Genomic DNA, 19,909 nt, shown 5'->3' with positions numbered 1-19,909 from the left:
CAGCCTCTGGGCGGGTTGGTTAGAAAATAAGACCCCACCAATTTGACGGTAGGATCGACGTCTGTGCAGACTGGGTGTAGGTCATTCCACTGTAAATTGGTATATTTTGCATTGGAAAAATTAGTTGCAACACATAGGGGTGATGATGATGTCGTGGTAATGTCACTGAATTAGTAACCGGAGGCCCTGGCTAATGCCGTGGGGACATGGGTTCGAATCCCACCACAGCAGCTGGTGGAATTTAAATTCAATTAATAAATCTGGAATTGAAAGTGATTGTAAAAATCCATCTGGTTCACTAATGTCCTTTAGGGAAGGAAATCTGTCATCCTTACCCGGTCTGGCCTACATATGACCCCAGACCCACACCAATGTGGTTGTCTCTTAACTGCCCTCTGAAATGGCCTAGCAAGCCACTCAGTTCAAGAGCAATTCGGAATGGGCAACAAATGCTGGCCTTGCCAGCAATGCCCACATCCCATGAAAGAATAAAGAGAAAAAACATAATTTCTGGCTAGCTGTGTCTTTCCAGCAAGTTCTGTCCTTAATGTGTATCATAACCTTGCAACATTTTAATTATATCTTGAGGTTAGTAAACCTACAGCAATACAAATTTTACAGTCTGAAAACAGCATGCTCTTCCCCTCACATCATTATCCTGGATTACTGATGAACCCATTGCATATTCCCACGCTTTTAATTACCAAATATTTCACCCATTCGGCCATGGATCTGCATTTACTCAAAATGGTTTTCGAGAAAATGTGAAATCTAGAAAGTTGCCACCCCTCATTAGGCTAGAGCTAACTGCTGCCATAGAAAGCACATTTCCTGTATGTAAACCAAGGTACGCCCATGAGACCCCCTTCCCCCCCCTTGTCTCTCTCCACGGACTCTATCTTTTAACATTCCCATCATCTCTTTGAGTACCTTTCATGTCTCAGTAGATCTAAGCTGCATAATATGGCATGTGTTACAAACTCCATAGAGACCTATAACTTTAAAAGAAAGATTCAAACTTCCAGTTGACAGCTGAAAGAATCGCACAACAAGATCTCACATTCTCAAACTCTTCCTCTAACAAATGACTAAGAAAACACTATTGACCAAAGCCTATTTTCTTCTTGTAGGCAACGTATACTTCAGAAAGGAATGTTCCCCTTTTATATTTCTCTGATATTATTCTCTTCAAGGAAATACAATCTTCTGGGTATACCTTTCGCCAAGTAACAACTTTGAGTGACCGTCTCCAGGAAATTCCCTTGGATTAATGAAATTCTCCAAAAACTGCTACCAGCAGTAAAGCCAGTCCCAATGATTCTTCCCTTCTGGTCACACCAGGATGAATCTCCCTAGATGGTTGTGTGCTTTGACTAGAGACCATCTCCTTCCCATATCTGGCTGTGATAGTTTGCAAAGCCAAGCAGCCTCTCTTCTCTGCAAAAAACTGCTGTCTGTCTGTCATATTCATTGATTTGTAGGGAAGCTTGTAACCTGATCTGAAAAAGTACAAAGTGAAACGCATTAGTCTTTCATCCAAATTGAAATGCTGATCGGTTATTTTTGATCCCAAACTCTCTTTCATCTTAGAAGTAAATGGATAGTTTAAGGCACAACTATTTATAAACTAATACTTTCAACACCTTTCTGGGATGTTGGAAACCTTGAAGTCCCCATTCTTAACACACAGGCTGCTGCCATTGTCTCCAAGTGTAAATACCTTGTGCCTTCCTCCCAGTAAAACAATCTAAGCCTTCCTTTAATCGCTAACAATGAAACCACCCAGGCTTAATGTCAGGCAGACTTCAAACCAGGTCACATGAACCCCTTCAACTTATGGTAATTTTAAAAATACAGTCCCAAAACATAATATCCTTATAAACCTCCTAATTCTAACACATGCACTACCTAAGCTATGCCAGGCAAGATGTTGGCTTTAAACAGTAGGTCGATCAGATTCTTGCTAGCTGCTGGCCAAGGCTAGCTTGTTCTAGTCACATTGTTTGCCACTTGTATAGCTGCCAGCGGTGTCAGTATGTGTACTATGGGATGCAGAAGATCTGCACCTAGGCTACCTTGATATAGCTGTGACCTAACCTTCTGCACATACACAGACACATCTGGAACTCACTAGCATATATTGAGTAAGTGAGAGTTCTTCATATAGATCCTCACACAATGTTGGAATGAAGATATTCTGTCCTTTCTAAAGTTCTTTTCATTTTCCTCTGATGAATTTTGTTTGTTTAGTTGTGTCAGGTGTTCTGTGGTGGCTGTACTATGACAATGTGAATGACCCCAACATAGTCTTGGAAACAGAGAAGGAAAACACAAAAGCGCTTCTGGGATTTGCTATTACTGCAACCATCATATCGGTAAGTTGTTTAAAATAGAAACCCTTCTGGATTATTTATTTATCAGTTGAAGGGGCGCATTCAGCAACTTGAAGGTGAAGAGTATTAGAAAAGTCACATCTGTAGCAGAGGCTTCAGATCATTTCAGTGCCAACCTCGGGTCCGCAGTTGTTCATTTTACTTTAGTTGCAGTGTTTCGCATCTGCACTTATACTGCATTATAACGTGTGCTGGGGTACACGTACAGCTCAGGTTGAAATCTGGACTGGGATTCTCCCATGTACAGATGTTACCATTTTTGCTCAGGTCATGAACAAATTTGGAACAGTCAGGATTAAACAAACACAGATTCTCTATCTGATTTTTATGAACATCAATCTCAAGTGTCGTGTCCCCCCCCCCCCCCCCGCCCCACCCCACCCCCAGCATTCCCCCGAATACAACCTCGGATTAATGTTAAAATCCTGTGATTACAATTAGAAATTCAATCTTTTAATTTGTTTTTGTAATGAAAAATAGAATACTAAGTCAATGAACATGAAGGAGAATTCCTCATCCAAATGTATATGGTTCAGTAAAAACAATGTCAGAATATTGAATAATACCCTGTTTACCTGTAATTTTCTTTCAGGAACTACTGTTTGTCAATGTAAACTGAGCCTGTTAAAATAAAGACACTGCTTCTGGCTAACATTTTTTTTATTAATTCATGGGTTGGGTAGTTCAGCATTTATTGCCCATCCCTAATTGCCCTTCAGAAGGTGGTGGTGAGCTGCCTTCTTAAATCACTGCAGTCCATGTGGTGTAGGTACACCCACTGTTCTGTTATGAAGGGAGTTTCAGGATTTTGACCCAGCAACAGTGAAGCAACAGCGATATATTTCCAAGTCAGAAAGGGAACTTCCAGTTGGTGGTGTTGCCATGTGCGTGCTGCCCTTGCCCTTCTAGATGGTAATGGTCGTAGGTTTGGAAGGTGCTGTCGAAGGAGTCTTGGTGAGTTGCTGCAGTGCATCTTGTAGATGTACACACTGCTGCCACTGTGCGTCGGTGGTGGAGGGAGTGAATGTTTGTGAATGGGGTGCCAATCAAGCGGGCTGCTTTGTCCCGGATGGTGTCAATCTTCTTGAGTGTGTTGGAACTGCACTCATCCAGGCAAGTGGAGAGTTTTCCATCATACCCCTGACTTGTGCCTTGTAGATTGTGGAGAGGCTTTGGGGAGTGAGGTGAGGTACTTGCTGCAGGATTCTTAGCCTCTGACCTGCTCTTGTAGCCATAGTATTTATATGGCTAGTCCAGTTCAGTTTCTGGTCAATGATAACCCCCAGGATTTTGATAGTGGGAGATTCAGTGATAGTAATGCCACTGAACGTCAAGGGGCGATGGTTTGATTCTCTCTTGTTGGAGATGGTCATTGCCTGGCATTTGTGTGGTGCAAATGTTACCTGCCACTTGTCATCCCAAGCCTGGCTATTGTCTAGGTCTTGCTGCATTTGGACATGGACTGCTTGAGTATCTGAGGAGTCGCTAATGGTGCTGAACATTGTGCAATCATCAGCGAACATCCTCACTTATGATGATGGAAGGAAGACATTGATGAAACAGCTGAAGATGGTTGAGCCTAGGACCCTAGCCTGAGGAACTCCTGCAGTGATGTCCTGGAACTGAGATTATTGACCTTCAACAACCACAACCATCTTCTTTTGTGCTAGGGCTCCTTGATGCCACACTTGGTCAAATGCTGCCTTGATGTCAAGGGCAGTAACTCTCACGTCACCTAGGGAACTCAGCTCTTTTGTTCAGGTTTGAACCAAGGCTGTACTGAGATCAGGAGCTGAGTAGCCCTGGCGGAACCCAAACCGGGCATCAGTGAGCAGGTTATTGCTAATCAAATGCCACTTGATAACTGTTGATGATCCCTTCCATCACTTTACTGATGAATGAGAGTAGTTTGATGGGGCAGTAATTGGCCTGGTTGGATTTGTCCTTTTTTTATGTGTACAGAACATACCTGGGCAATCTTCACATAGCTGGATAGATGCCAGTGTTGTAGCTGTACTGGAGCAGCTTGGCTAGGAGCATGGCAAGTTCTGGAGCACGTCTTCAGTACTATTGCTGGAATATTGTCTGGGCCTATAGCCTTTGCAGTATCCAGTGCCTTCAGCTGTTTCTTGATATAAAGTGGAGTGAATCGGATTGGCTGGAGACTGACATCTGTGTTGCTGAAGACCTCCGGAGGAGGTTGAGGTGGATCATCCACTCAGCACTTCTGGCTGAAGCTTGTTGCGAATGCTTCAGCGTTATCTTTTGCACTGATATGCTGGGCTCCCCCATCATTTTTTGGCATGCAAGTAGTCCTGTGTTGTAGCACTACTAGGATGGAACCTCATTTTTAGATATGCCTGGTGCTGCTCATAGAATATGTTCCTGCACTCTTCATTGAACCAGGGTTGATCCCCTGGCTTGATGGTAATGGTAAAGTGGGGCATATGCCAGGCCATGAGATTACAAACTGTGGTTGAGTACAATTCTGCTGCTGCTGATGGTCCACAGCACCTCATGGCTGCCCAGTCTTGAGCAAATAAATCTGTTTGAAATCTATCCCATTTAGCACGATGCTGGTGCCACACAACATGATGGAGGGTACCCTCAATGCAAAGATGGGACTTTGTCTCCACAAGAACTGCATGGTGGTCATTCCTACTGATACTGTCATGGACAGATACATCTGCGGCAGGCAAGTTGGTGAAGGTGAGGTCAAGTATGTTTTCCCTCTTGTTGGTTCCCTCACCACCTACTGCAGGCCCAGTGTAGCAGCTGTGTCCTTTAGGACTCAGCCAACTCGGTCAGTAGTGGTGCTACCGAGCCACTCTTGGTGATGGACATTGAAGTCCCCTACCTAGAGTACCCTCTGTGCCCTTGCCACCCTCAGTGCTTCCTCTAAGTGGTGTTCAACATGGAAGAGCACTGATTCATCAGCTGAGGTAGGGTGTGGGGCGGTGTGGCTGTACGTGGTAATCAGCAGTAGGCTTCCTTGTTCATGTTTGACTTGATGCCATGAGACTTCATGGGGTCCAGAGTCAATGTTGAGGACACCCAGGGCAACTCCCTCCAAATTGTATACCACTGTGCCGCCACCTCTGCTGGGCCTGATCTACCTTTAGGACAGGACATACCCAGGGATGGCGGTCTCCGGGACGTGGTCATGCTCACGGAAACATACCTTACAGATAATGTCAGTCTGTTGCTATTAAAGTGCTATTGCAGTCCTATTAAAATGGCTGCACTATGATTTATTTTAATAAATAGGCAAAATGGATGGCTCTGTTCACTTTGCCTTTAAAGTAATTTCATGCTTGGCTCAGTGGTAATGTTTGTGATACACAGGACAGAAAAAAAATTGGAAGAGACAGGCTGAGCTCTAATATACAACTGAACTAGTTTAATCTGGTTTGACTTGTATACATACACAAATGACCACAAGAAGGTGCTATTACAGTATTCTCACCACCGAGGCAAATGGTCTTTGATTAAAGCCCCACTAAGAAATAAATCACTCTCTTATCTAGGTTGATACTGAAGGAGTTTGGCATAAGTGGAGGTTTGATCCTTTGGAAAAGATGTTAATCAAACCTTCATCTGCCTGGTGAGGTATATAAGTAAAATCCCATGGCACAACTCGAGGAGGAAGTGGGGAGCTTTCCAGGTGAATCTTCCCTCAACTGATCATTTGACCCTGCGCTGTTTATGGGATCTTGCCATACTTTGGTACATAACAAGTGACTGAACTGCAAGATAAGTAGTTGGCTGTGAAGTACTTTAGGATATCCTGAAAGGGGCTATATAAATACAAGTTTCTTTCCCCGTTCAGTCCGCAAGCCTGACTCTTGAGTTTCCTGTCATTTTAATTCTCTACCTCGCTCTCGTTCTGACCTTTCGGCCCTGGGACTGCAAGAATGTTCTAATGGAGCTCAACACATGTTCGAGGAACAGCACCGCATCTTTTGATTCGGCACGTTACAGCCTTGCAGGTATGGAATCTTGTTTAGGCATGGGGAGTCACGCCTGCTGGCTAGAGAGCCAGCAAGAGACCCGTGCTGCCTCTCTTCGGGAAGGCCTGCCAAACCAGAAGACAATCAGGCAGTGGCGAGGCCACCAGCAGGCTTTCCTTTGGAATCAGGACCCCGTGAGCGGAAGTCTCGGCTACTGTAAGCTGCCAGCCAATCAGAGGCCAGCAGCTCTTGTGCTCAGCAGCACCACAGGCGAGGCAGCGGCTGTTGCAGGAAGGACAGGCACCGGAGTCCCAGGATTACGGAATGACCCAGGCAACAGGTAAGTAATGTAGGGGAGGGGGTGCGGTCATGGGGAAAGGGGTGTTGTGGGGGGGGATCGGCAGCAAAGACAGTGGGGGGTAGCTCTCAACAGGCTGCCCACCCCTTTGCGATGTCAAGGTGACACACCCCTCCCTCTCTCTTTATTTCAGATTTCAAGCATCCTCAGCATTTTGCTTTTGCAGGGTTCTTTCAAGTTATTTGGCTCATAGATTTATTGTCTCCGCAGGTAATCCTTATGGTGTTGACTTTGGTGATGTGGAAAAGGATCAGCCTGATGGTTCAGCTGTTTCGGATTGCCAGTAACCTACTTGGGAGTGTTCCTCTCTTACTTTTCCAACCAGTGTGGACCCTCATCATCCTCGCTCTGTTCTGGATGTACTGGGTAGCCGTGCTTCTAAGTCTGGGCACTGCAGGTGAGCGGCTGTAGCGTTGATTCCTGTGAGTTGGTTCTAAAGCCACTTGAATGTGGCAACTCAACCCAGAATATCCAGGCGAGCTCAAAGAAACATTCTCCAGAACATGTGAAAGAGCGGCCCGACTTCTTTGACGGTTCAGACAAATTGTTTTACATACCTGGGGGCACCATGGTATTGTAACTGGACTAGTAACCCAGAGGCCTGGTCCAGTGTGTTCCAGAAACATATGTTTAACTCTCACCCTGGCAGCTATGGGAATTTAAAATCAAGTAATTAATAAATTGGGAATAAAATGCTGGTCTCAGTAATAATGATCGTGAGACTACAGGATTGTCACCAAATCCGCCCCCCCCGCCCTTGAATCACCTAGGCCCTTCAGGGGAGAAAACCTGCCAGCCTTACTCAGCCTGGCCTACACGTGACTCCAGACCCATAGCCACATGGGCGACCCTTAACAGCCCGCTGAAATGGTCAAGCAAAGCCACTCAGTTGTATCCAACTGCTCCAGAAACTGTGGGCAGAATGTTCCGCTCGGCGTGTGGGTAAGTGCCCGACATACTTGCACCTGAAAGAGCCCGCGATGATGTCGGGCGAGCGTCCTGATGCCATTGTGTGCTGGCCCGATATCCGGTCGGCGGGCGTGCATGGGAGTCGGCAGCGCGCCCCCTCCAACAACGAAGAGGCCCACTAAGACCATCAATTTGCTAATTAAGTGCCATTTTCCGCTGCCCGTCCAGCATTTTGGTTGGCGGGCTGGAGAATCGGCCAGGCGGCCTTTGCATTTTTGAGGAAACCTCATCCACGGGCGGGATGAGGTTTCCGACATGAATTTGTAAAAAAAGAAAATTAAAATATTGTAACATAATTTTTATTATGTATATGTGCCTGTGAGTGAGTCCATTGTGGGGACATTTTTTTTCAGAATTTAACAGCCCTTATTTTTAATTTTAAAATTCTTCAGCTCCCTGAGGCAGCTCTGTGCCTTCAGGGAGGTTCCAGTGCGCGCTCCCCTGCACATGCGCAGACTTCAGCGCTTGCCCTCCTCCTGCCCCCGCCCCAGCAGCGCTGAGCCTTGCAGCATGCCTTTCACGCTGGCTGCCCGTTAATTGGCCAGTCAGCGTGAAATCACAGTCGGGGGCCAATCACGGGCAGCGGACTGTTTTCTGGCAGCTCCCAGGCCCGCCTACTGCGCCCGCCCAACGACCCGAAAATCCTGCCCTGCGTGTGTGTACCCACACCACGTAGACTGGTTCACCCGCCACCTTCTGACAGGCGATTAGAGATGGGCAGTCAATGCTGGCATCCCATAGACAAAATTGAAATTGCACGTGTGTTTAGAATTAATCCAATTTGGAGCAAAAATATAATGCTATTGTGGGAGCATTGGACGGTACTTGTGAAACTGGTTTGAATCTAGACCAGACCCCTCTGCATGATTTCTGCAAAAAGTCCAATGAATTTGAGCAGGTCCAGAATCATTCCAAATGGACGTGGTCCCGTACAAAACATGTTCCTGACTTGACTTGAAGTTGGCAACCTGGTCAGAGGGAGATAATATAATGCTACACTGCTGCAGTGGGAGCTGAACTTTCACGATGGGGCAGAGGAGCTGACTTAGAAAATGATTTAAGACTCTATAATTTCTGATCATAATACTCACAATGAGCAAAGCAGTCCCAAAAGTGTGTGCACTCTCATTGGCTGTAAAGAGCCTTATTTTTATTTGTTCTTGGGATGAGAGCATCGTTGGTAAGGCCAGCATTTGTCACCCACCCCTAATTACCCTTGAGAAGGTGGCGGTGAGCTTTGGGATATCCTGAGGTCATGAGGAGTGTTATATAAATGCACATTTTTCTTTTGGACCTGGTGTGTTATTGAATCAATATATTAAATTGATTTCTGACAGGTTATCCAGTTCAGCTAGGTTACCATGACACCTTAATAGCCATTAAAGTGAATACCTCAGCTTCCTGTTATCTTAGTAGAGGTGATGACTGGACATGAGTTCAAGTCATGAGGTGGGAAGGTGGAAGAGAGGAGAAATCTGCTGACTCTCGTGCTTTCTGACTAAATATACAGTCTGGTAGCTGATCGAGCATACTATCCACCGAGGCATGGAGTAAATCACTAAAGTCCTCGGCATCTGGAAACGGAGCTCAGGAAAGGAACCCTAAATTCCGGGAAGCTCCCAATCTCATTGATTCATAGACTCATAGATGTTTACAGCACAGGAGGCCATTCAGCCCATCGTGTCTGCACCGGTCAACAAAGGTCTGACTACACTAATCCCATTTTCCAGCGCCTGGCCCTTAGCCCTGGAGGCTATGGCAACGCAAGTGAATATCTAAATACATCTTACATGTTACAAGAGTTTGTGACTCGACCACCCTTTCAGGCAGTGAGTTCCAGACTCCCACCACCCTCTGGGTGAAAATATTTCTCTTCAGCTCCCTTCTTAGCCTTCTACCTCTTACCTTAAATCTATGCCTCCTGGTTATTGATCCCTCCACTAATGGAAACAGTGTCTTCCTGTCCTCCCTAACTATGACCCTCATAATCTTACACAGCTCCATCAGGTCCCTTCTCAACCTTTGCTGCTCCAAGGAAAACAACCCCAGCCTATCCAATCTCTTGTCATAGCTCAGACCCTCCAGCCCAGGCAGCATCCTGATAAATCTCCTCTGCACCCTCTCCAGTGCAATCACATCCTTCCTATAATCTGGTGACGAGAACTGCATGCAGTACTCCAGTTGTGGCCTAACCAGTATTTTATATAGGTCCAGCAAAGCCTCCCTGCTCTTGAATTCTATGCCTCAGCTAATAAAAGCAAGTATCCCATATACCTTCTTAACCAACTTAACTACCTGCCCTGCTACTTTCAGGGATCTGTGGATATGCACACCAAGGTCCCTCTGATCTTCGGTACTTTCCAGGGTTCTACCATTCATGGTGTAATCCCTTGCCTTGTTAGCTCTCCCCAAGTGCATTACCTCACACTTTTCCAGGCTGAATTCCAATCATTCCCTATGGCTGATAGAGAATGGGATTGACCAAGTCATGGAATAGCGGTGTTGGAAAAAGTTAGAAAAAAGACTTTTGAGCCTGTCCAGCCATTGTGCAGCACCTAATTTGTTCATTTTTAATTGTGTATCCTATTCCAAAATGATTATTCCTGTCTATTCTTTACTGGATTAGGAATCATTCTAGTTTGAATCAATACTTATTGCACCTCAAGGCAATCGATTTTACAGGTCAACAGCACCAAGGTGAGAAGCAATTATTCTTTAAGGATGTGGTCCTTAAAGCTTCAACCTACAATTGTATCCTTACTTTACTACCATTGCATTATCAATAACTTACCTCCTGTCTCAAAGTAGTTAGGGTTTAGAATAGATTAAACCTTCATATTACTCACCCCCTCAGAACAAGTCGGACCTAGACCCATGAATTAGCTTCATTTCAAAGAAAACCATTCAGATGCACTTGGTGCTCATCAAGTTGAAGAATGTTAGCACTGGGCAGTGGATCAATTTTTCGTCCCACTTTTATAACACATTATCATTCTAAAGAACTTCCAGTGGGTTGTAGCTTAATCAAATTCAGAGCAAAACTTCCTTTCACCGGCTGTGATCACTAACTGAAATAAAAGATACTGGGGAATGTTAGCATTATGCAGACTAATAGCTGGGGAGAGCTAACGTTGCAAAGTAGTATCTTTGAGGAGAAGCTTTAGAATTAGTCATTCTTATGTAGGATGACAAAGGGTACATGGCACAGAAACAGGCCATTTGGCCCAGCCAGTCCATTCCAGTGTTTATGCTCCACTCGAGCCTCCTCCCATCTTTCCTCATTTAAATCTACCATTGTAATCCTCTATTCCCTTCCCCCTCATATGATTGTCTAGTTTCCCCTTAAATGCATCTATACTATTCACTTCAACCACACTGTGATAGTGAGTTCCACATCCCCATCACTCTCTAGACAAAAAAGTTTCTTCTGAATTTCCTACTGGATTTCTTGGTGACTGTCTTATATTGATCTTCTCTCATTATGCTCTTCCCCACAAGAGGAAACATTCCCTGTCTATCCACTCTATCAAAACCTTTCAGAATTTTAAAGACCTCTATTAGGTCACCTCTCAGCTGCCTTTTTTTCAAGAGAGATCCAGCCTGTAACTCCTTTCCTGTTCTGTATACCCACACATTTCTGGTATCATCCTTGTAAATTTCCACTCTACTCCTCCTCCACCTCTATACCCTTTTTATCATATTCTTTGGGTCCATGAGCCATTTGCCAGCCAGGATTCTCATTTTGGATTCCTGAGGGATGCTGCTGGATAATGGTAACAGAAGAAAGCTGCTGGGAGTTTCGCCACATCACAATCAAATTGTTACGCTGATTGCAACAAGTAGGCCCTCCAACGCTATTTTATTACCTCTGTTGCTAACAGCTGGTGCAACATTCACAAGTTCATCAATTCCCAGCTCCGTGGTTCAACTCATTGAGTCAAGTGGTCAGAATGCTACCAAGTCCCTTCCTTCTGCACAGGCTCTGCGATCTGCTCCACTTCTGGTAATGGTTCTACCAGCCATGATGACCACTCCCCCGCCAACCCATCCTGTTCCTGCAAATCCTAACAAAGCAACTGAGCTATCTTTATGTCTTCCACAGCTCTGCTGTTGTCAACTATAGGGTCAACCATGCAAACTCCACCGCCTACAGTGGATCACCCAGTCCTGTCCTAATCGCTGACTTTGGGAGAGACCCCTGAGCTGCCCTGCCCTTCTGCCCCCCGCCCCACCCTGGTGATGTGGAGATGCCTATACCTGATCCAGAGCCAACTAGAAGGAAAAACAGTAAAAACTGGGAAATAAGAACACTGATCCAAACCGGTCTTGTACACCTTAAAATGGAACACCAGTAAAACTGGGAAATAAAGAGTATGGGTCTGGACTGTTTTTTCCTTCTGGGTATGGTCTTTATCAACTAGTCCAGTCTTACAGTGCTCAAAGCATGTCCCTGTTCTGATGCAGCCAGCTGATCCCGTCTTGCAGTCCCCAGCCCAGGCCCCTGACCCAATAGCACACCTAGCCAGCCGTCTGTCTGTACCACCAGCCCTGTTCCTGGCTGTTTTGAGATTATCAATTTGTCAGAGACGTCTCCCGAAATAGCCGATTTTATACTTCAGGATTAAAGCTAATATTTGGGGACCAGCGGCTGGAGGTGGCCCACCCCCGAGAAAAGTGTTTGTTTGCCCAGTATGCATACTGCTTGTTTCAGTTGCTATGCTTGTATTTGAGTAGCATTTTGCAAAGACATTTTTGTTTCTTGCATTATGATATTGCCTTATTTGGGCACCTATTTTCGCTTGAGAGTTCGTTTGGATGTGAGGAGGCAGCTTACATATGTTCATTCTGGTTACTTTTTGGCATTGTTAGTTAATACAAGGGAACTGATGTACATAGAAGAGGAGAAGAAGGAGGTTATGCCATTATATGTTATTGCCCCCAGTGGCTGGGAGCCCATTCCCATGGGGGTGTGGCCATTTTGCATTGCTTATTGCACTGTTTGATTTTGTGGCTGCATTAAACTCGATGTTTTCATCTAAACAGTGTTGATATTGTAATCCCGTTTATGTGCCAACCTTGAAGGTAAACACAGCCCACTGGCGTACAGCTTTTCTAGTTTTAAAATAAATGTTGGATCAGTTTTATTTTATGTACTAGCTCATGTGAGGTGGCTTTCCTTTCTTTCAAGCTTGCTTTACTTAAGCATTTGGTGGAGAATTTGGAAGAATTGTTCTGAGATTACACTTTGCCTGCCTTAGCTCACATAGGTCACAAGATGGCGTCTGTGTACTGCCTGTCAGAGGCAATCATTGTTGATTATTTACAGACATAGTCACTGAAGTTTCAGCAGATCAGAAAAATGGCCACAACTTGAATAAAGTAGCATTTGTGTTTCCCTCTGTCACTCTCCCAAATGGATTCCCAATTTCTAACTTTTTTTGTTTCCTGCTGCCTTTCTACTGCCTGTTTATCTCTGTCTCTCACGCACACTCTCTCTCTCTCTCCTCTCCCCGCTGTCTCCTCTCTCCAACATCCACTCACCCTGCACACTCCGCCCCCCCCGCCGTCACCCCCACCAGCCTCGTCTGCTTGTCCCCTCGCTCCCGCTCCCTCCCTCGCTACTGCCTCCCTCCCTCGCTACTGCCTCCCTCCCTCGCTACTGCCTCGCTTCCACTTCCCTCCCTCGCTCCTGCCACTCTCCCTCACCCCTGCCCCCCCCCTCGCTGCCTGTCCCCTCCCCCCCCCAGCTCCTGCCCCCTCCTCACTCCCTGTCTCCTCCCCCCACCCCCCCCCCCCCCCCCCCCCCCCCCCCCCCCCGCCTTTCTTTAACCCCCAGAAGGGAGACAGTAAAACTTGGGAAATGACAGGTACTGACCCGAATGGGAGTTCCGTTTTTAGGCCTGCAAGACCGGTTCAGACCAGTCCCAGTCATTTCCCAAGTTGTGTTCTGAAGAAGAGCCACACTGGCCTCAAAACGCTAGTTATCTTTTCTCGACACAGATGCTGCCAGACCTGCTGAGTTTTTCCAGTCATTTCTGTTTTTATTCCCCAGTTTTACTGCTTTTCCTTTACTCTCTCTGCGTGCCAATCCTGCTTTTGTCATTTTTGCATGCTAATGCAGAGAATCCAATCCTGCTAAATCAGCCAACGGGTGGCTCCGTGCTGAGGGGGGCTTTCTACTCTGCTAGAACGGTTTTCTGTCTGTAAAGGAGCTTTGCCAATTCCAAAATATTTCAATAGCAACAACATTCACTCCAGCTTTCAGCAAGAAAAAGCTTGCATATATGTTTAGCACATAATCACTGCCTCTGGACATCCCAAAGTGCTTCAGACCCAGTGAATTATTTGTGAACAGCTGTCAACCAAGCCTTAACTCAGCAGAGATTGACCTGTCCAATCACCAACAACCCATCGTGCAATATTTATATCTGTAGAAAATCTCAGCTGCAGAGCGTTGGAAATTGGACCAAATAATATTAGGGACAGTCAGCATTTCCTGCAGACATTACCTTCCCCTCACCTAAACCCCCCTCCCAAAAATGAATCCATTATCATCTGGACGTTAGTGTGGATGATGAACATATTTCATCTGGATTTTCTGTTTGCAACCCATCGACACACCCTGGGCCCTTCAGGCTATGGACGGAGGTGTGAGATGGTCCTTCTGAGATCCCACCACAATAGACATTTAACTCACTTAATGAACTGCCCAATAACTTCAGTGGTGTATTGTCCTGTTGGTTTGGAATAGATGCTTCAGGGGCTGTATGAACCATTTTTACAATTCAGTTGTGATTTTACTTTTTAACTTTAATTTTAATTTTTGTGTTTAAGTTTGACGACTTTGCTAGCTTTTGTTCATTTTCAAATGTTGACCACTTTTGGGTTAAAGGGAAGATGAGATTTCGTTGCCTGGAATTTTCATTGGGAGGGAATAAAAGTTATGGCCTGTGCTCTGTGTTTTTCTGATTTTGGTCTTCCTGCGTTTCTCATTTTGCTTTTGTTTTAATCTCCTCCAGGTAATGCTTATGTAACCGCAGATAACCTGGTTGAGTACAGACTACTGTCTGGAATACGGTACATGTGGTGGTACCATGTAATTGGACTGATCTGGACCAGTGAATTTCTTGTTGCTTGTCAGCAGATGACAATTGCTGGGGCTGTGATGCGCTGTTACTTCAACAGGTAGGAGTTGGTTAGAAAGGCTCGTTAGAAATAGGAGCAGGAGTAGGCCATTTAGCCCATCGAGCCTGCTGATCTAATTGTGCCCTTTAGTCCACTTTCCTACCTGTCCCCATAACGCTTCACTTTCTTGTCAATCACAAATCTGTCTAACTCGGCCATGAATATATTCAGTGGCCCAGCCGCCACTGCTCTCTGGGGTAGAGAATTCCAAAGACTCTGTACCCTTTGAGGGAAGAAGTCCCTCACCATCGCCATTTTAAAAGGGGCAATCACTTATTTTTAAACTGCCCCCTAGCTCTAGATCCTGCCTCTCGAGAAAATCCTCTCAGTTGTCCATCCTCTGCCCCATCAAGCCCCCTCGGAATGTTATATGTTTCCATAAGACCTCCTCTCATTCTTCTAAAACTCCAATAAGTATAGGCCCAACCTACTCAACGTTCCTTCTTAAGGCAACGCTTTCATCCCAGGAATCAGCCTATCATGGTGATACATGGCATGGTTTTGACATCTCATCTGTTCAGTTACCTGGAAATCAGACTGTGAGTTCACTATGGGGACTAGGATTAATGGTTCTTCCTGCATTACAGCAGTGACTACACTTTCAAAGTATTAGTTGTAAAGTCCTTTGAGACATCTGCTGGTGCAAAGTGGTTCTCTGGAGCTAAGGCGCACTCTGGGACAAAGCAGTGGGCACCTTGTTCTCTATTTTACCCATGCTCCACCTGAGCCGAAAGACCTTCATGTTGTCTGAATGTATTGCTTTATCACTTTTTGGAAGCTAAGGGCCAATTTTAATAGTCAGACAGTTATGGTCCTGAATTTCTGGCCAGGGCTGCCAGTGAGCATGGCTTGTCTGTAGTAGTGTGAATTCCTAAAAGTAGCATTTAAGGACCAGGAGGTGGACAGCTTTGCACTGACAGATGTTCACCCAAAGATCTTCACTGAGAAAGATTAGGATTCTCTGCAGCCAGCTATCAATAGTTGCTGGATTCATTAGAGCTCAGTTAATCTTTACATCGTGTATTGGGGGCTTTTAATGGGACAAGTTCAATGCATAATCATAATTTGAACAAGAAGTTGTTGGCCATCTTTTCCTTTAACAATCCAATGTAGATTAGAGAACAGAAGAAATCACCATTAAATAAACTAGAGTATAAATTGTCTGAAAGTGTAATCGAGTGTAAGTTCTTGGTTGACGGGTGTGATGATGACCTGCAACCTGATACATGATGGACTTTGTCTATCATAAATTTCCCATTGGGGGAGTTGATGGGGGAGCTGGGGTGGGCTATGAGGGAGTTTGGTGTTCTCCCATTGATCCCCCTGACATTGTTGGTCCTTCCATCTCTCTCATCTTGCTTGTACACTGGCTTAACGGGATCTTGATACATGGCTGCCGACAGGCTGGGATTTAGTTCTTGGTATTTTTGATCTTAGGCGCACCCCGACACTGGGCTGATCTCTCACAAGAGGCCAAGCTTTCAACGACTGTGGGAAGAGGCTTGTAACAACTGAGTCCCCTCTCAACCACATGATTGCTCTGCCTCAGAAGCCTGGTCATTTTATTGCTTGCTTCCACTCCTCACTGGGACTTGAACCAAACTAGCATTTCTCCCTCTGTTCCCCCTCCCCTAACTCCAGCAAGCACTCTACAGCAACTCCTCACCAAGTGCATCAGCAGTTGAACCTGTTGGATATTTTTGGCTCAGCACCACACTGAACCCCCTGATGCAGCAGCATTGCTCACGTTGTATGTGTTAAGCGCCAGCTATGTCGTCGTGTTGCTGGAGAGCTCAGTCTAATAACGTGATCACCAAACTCTTTTTTCCTCAGGGACAAAAATAATCCGCCCGGCCACCCAATCCTCACTTCTGTTTCGAGGCTCTTTAATTACCATCTGGGAACGGTTGTTAAAGGTTCATTTATAATCACGCTGGTCAGAATTCCACGGATTGTTCTCGTGTACGTTCACAGCTGTCTAAAAGGAAAGGTAAGATAAGGGCCAGGGCTGGGATTCATTTCGAGACCTTTTGATGTTTTTCAAGATATTCCTTCTGTTTAAAGGGAGCCTTACCATTTATAGTAATAGCTTTACGTCCCGTGATAAACAGCAGTGTATTTTATTGAAGTGCAATTTATAAGATTTTTCTGAACTACGTATAAAAGAAAGTTGGATCCAATTAGATTCAGCTGCTTAGTAATAAGTTATTTTGTCTTTGATTCTGAATGCCTTTCTATCCAGTCCATTCCTGTTCCAGTAATTGTATGGGCTTCAAAGTCCAATATCTGCCTGTGAGATCACTTATTGATTGTAAACTATTAGTGCTGAGGGACTGAGGGCTGCTTGATCATCTTGTGATCTGCTTCTAGCATCAGAATAACTTCGACGTTGAAATGGTTTCGGCAGAATGCCTTCTCCCTCATTTTGAAACAAGGAGCGAACGTTCACAAAGTGAGACATGCTTGAACAAAGCGCTTGAAAATGAATCTTGGACTGGATGGGACCGGTCCTGGTGGCAAGCAGCAGAAGATTGAGCATGCACGAGATCCCTGGGGGGCGGGGTGGCAAGATATTTTCTGTCAGCGCAAGACCGTGGCCGGGATTTTCCGCTGCGGGTCTAAGTCCTGTGATGGGGGCGGGAAGCAGGAATATTTCCCTCCGCAGAGCCCAGCGGGAATCGCGCGATGCTGGTCTCACTAATTATGCAGCTGGGGGTTTCCTGCCCGTGTTAGCAGCGGGGCAGGCAGGAAGTCACGCATCATATCCCGACGCCATATTTAACAAGCTGTGAAACCGATTCTCACGTTCCCGCAGGATTGTCCCCCATCCGCACCCCCCCCACCTCCCCCAACCCCATCATGACGCTCATCGCTGGTGGGATGGGGGACGATTCCGCCCCTTGTCCGAGTGTGTTCTAATTTAAAGTAGGCACAATCACATGTAACAAGCAGTCCATGGATGCAGTTGGTCAGTCAGGGCTGTTATCCTTGGTTTGTATCATTTTCTGATGGCCTTTTTTCTGAAGCTTCGCAATTTCAAAAATGAGCTCATCAGACTTGCAGCAACAACACAGAAAGTGATTAGTTAGGACTCTGTTGCAATGTTTAATTCTCTACCAACCACACTCACAGGGTTCATTCCTGTGGACAGCAGAGATTTACCAGGTACACTTAATGTTTGCAATTTTCCCACTTTCCCTTCATTTGAAATTTTAAAATGGAAAAGTGTAATAGTCATGGCACGTGAGATGGTGATAGGCTTTTCCTTATTCATTTATTCACGGGATGTGGGCTTCACTGGCTGGGCCAGCATTTATTGCCCATCCCGAGTTGCCCTTGGTAAGCTGCCTTCTTAAACAGCTGCAATCCATGTTGTGTAGGTACACCCACAGTGATGTTAGAGAGGGATTTCCAGGATTTTGACCCGGCGACAGTGAAGGAATGCCAATATGTATCTAAGTCAGGATAGTGAGTGACTTGGAGGGGAACTTCGAGAACTTGGGAACTTGGAGGGGATCTGCTGCTCTTGTCTTTCTAGTTGGTAGTGGTCGTGGGTTTGGAAAGTGCTGTGTAAGGAGCCTTGGTGAATTCCTGCAGTGCATCTTGTATGGTACACACTGCTGCTACTGTGCGTTGGTGGTGGAGGGAGTGAATGTTTGTAGATGTGGCGCCAATCAAGCGGGATGCTTTGTCCTGGATGGTGTCAAACTTCTTGAGTGTTATGGGAGCTGCACTCATCCAGTCAAGTGGGGAGTTTTCCATCACACTCCTGACTTATGTTCTGTAGATGGTGGACAGGCTTTGAGGAGTCAGGAGGTGAGTTACTTGTTGCAGGATTCCTAGCCTCTGACCTGCTCTTCAAGCCACAGTGTTTATATGGCTAGTCAAGTTCAGTTTCTGGTCAATAGTAACCCCCAGGATGTTGATAGTGGGGGATTCAGTGATGGTAATGCCATTGAACATCAAGGGGCAATGGTTAGATTCTCTCTTATTGGGGATGATCATTGTTTGGCACTTGTGTGTTGCGAATGTTACTTGTCACTCATCAGCCCAATCCTGGATATTGTCTAGATCTTGCCGCATTTGGGCATGGACTGCTAGGTTAAGAAGATGTTAACCAATCACTTGAGAGTTCTATGTGATTGAAGCTGCTGAGTCATTTTTGAATACTGGGAAGGATGAGGTTAAAATAAGCTGTACCCGCCCCACACTCTCACACCCCCAACCCCGGCTCCCTTTTCTCAGTGTGACATTGTGTCATTTCCTTAACTACTTTTCCTGTCCAGTTCTTGTGCTCTCATCTATTGTTTCTCACTTACATTCTTTATCAGAGCCTCTGATCCAAAAGAAAGTTTTGTATATTTATGATTGTACCTGGTATTCCAGCTTCTTTAAGTCTCCTAACTTTGATCTCTTGTGAGTATAAATATCTCTCCCTTGCCTCAAAGGATTTTTCTCATATCACTTCAATAAATAACCTCTAGAATTTTTAACCGTTAATAAAAAGCAAACCTGGTATCTCTCCCTTTCCCACTTCCTTGCTGACTTTGATGTTCAACATAAGGACTGACTGTATTTCTGAGGCTACTTTGCTAACCTTGAAAGGCCTTGAATTAGCAAGCAGCCTCTCTGATCCCAGTGATTCAGTTAATCAACTAGGTTTTTTTTAACAAACATACAATCATACGGATTAGGAGCAGGAGTAGGCCAGTCAGCACTTCAAGCCTGCTCCACCATTTGATAAGATCTGATTGTAACCTCAACCCCACATTCCCAACTACCCCTGATAACCTTGCACCCCCTCGCTTATCAGGGATCTATCCACCTCTGCTTTAAAAATATTCAAAGACTCTGCTTCCACTGCCTTTTGAGAAAGAGAGTTCCAAAGACTTGAGAAAAAAATAATTCTCATCTTCCAAATGGGTGACCCCTTATTTTAATACAGTGGCCCTTAGTTCTAGATTCTCCCACAAGTGGAAACATTCTCTCCACACTGACCCTATCAAGACCCCTCAGGATCTTGTATGTTTCAATCATGTCGCATCTCACTCGTC

At 45.4% G+C, this 19,909-nt stretch overlaps 1 protein-coding gene across 5 annotated transcripts in view; it reads left to right on the top strand.

Moving 5' to 3' along the window:
- LOC121289206 (choline transporter-like protein 3) overlaps positions 1–19,909 on the top strand; it is a 96,527-nt gene that overhangs the window by 50,491 nt on the left and 26,127 nt on the right. For all 5 annotated transcript variants that reach the window (XM_041208409.1, XM_041208405.1, XM_041208406.1 and 2 more), the window contains 4 exons: positions 2,251–2,375; positions 6,912–7,098; positions 14,690–14,855; positions 16,689–16,845. In XM_041208409.1, the coding sequence (XP_041064343.1) occupies positions 2,251–2,375; positions 6,912–7,098; positions 14,690–14,855; positions 16,689–16,845 (635 nt within the window). The remainder of the gene's footprint in view (positions 1–2,250; positions 2,376–6,911; positions 7,099–14,689; positions 14,856–16,688; positions 16,846–19,909) is intronic.

This window comes from Carcharodon carcharias, chromosome 16, assembly GCF_017639515.1.
Source record: "Carcharodon carcharias isolate sCarCar2 chromosome 16, sCarCar2.pri, whole genome shotgun sequence".
NCBI classification, from domain to species: domain Eukaryota; kingdom Metazoa; phylum Chordata; class Chondrichthyes; order Lamniformes; family Lamnidae; genus Carcharodon; species Carcharodon carcharias.
The sequence above is the reverse complement of the archived record's forward strand: the minus strand, read 5'-3'. Positions and strand labels throughout refer to the sequence as shown.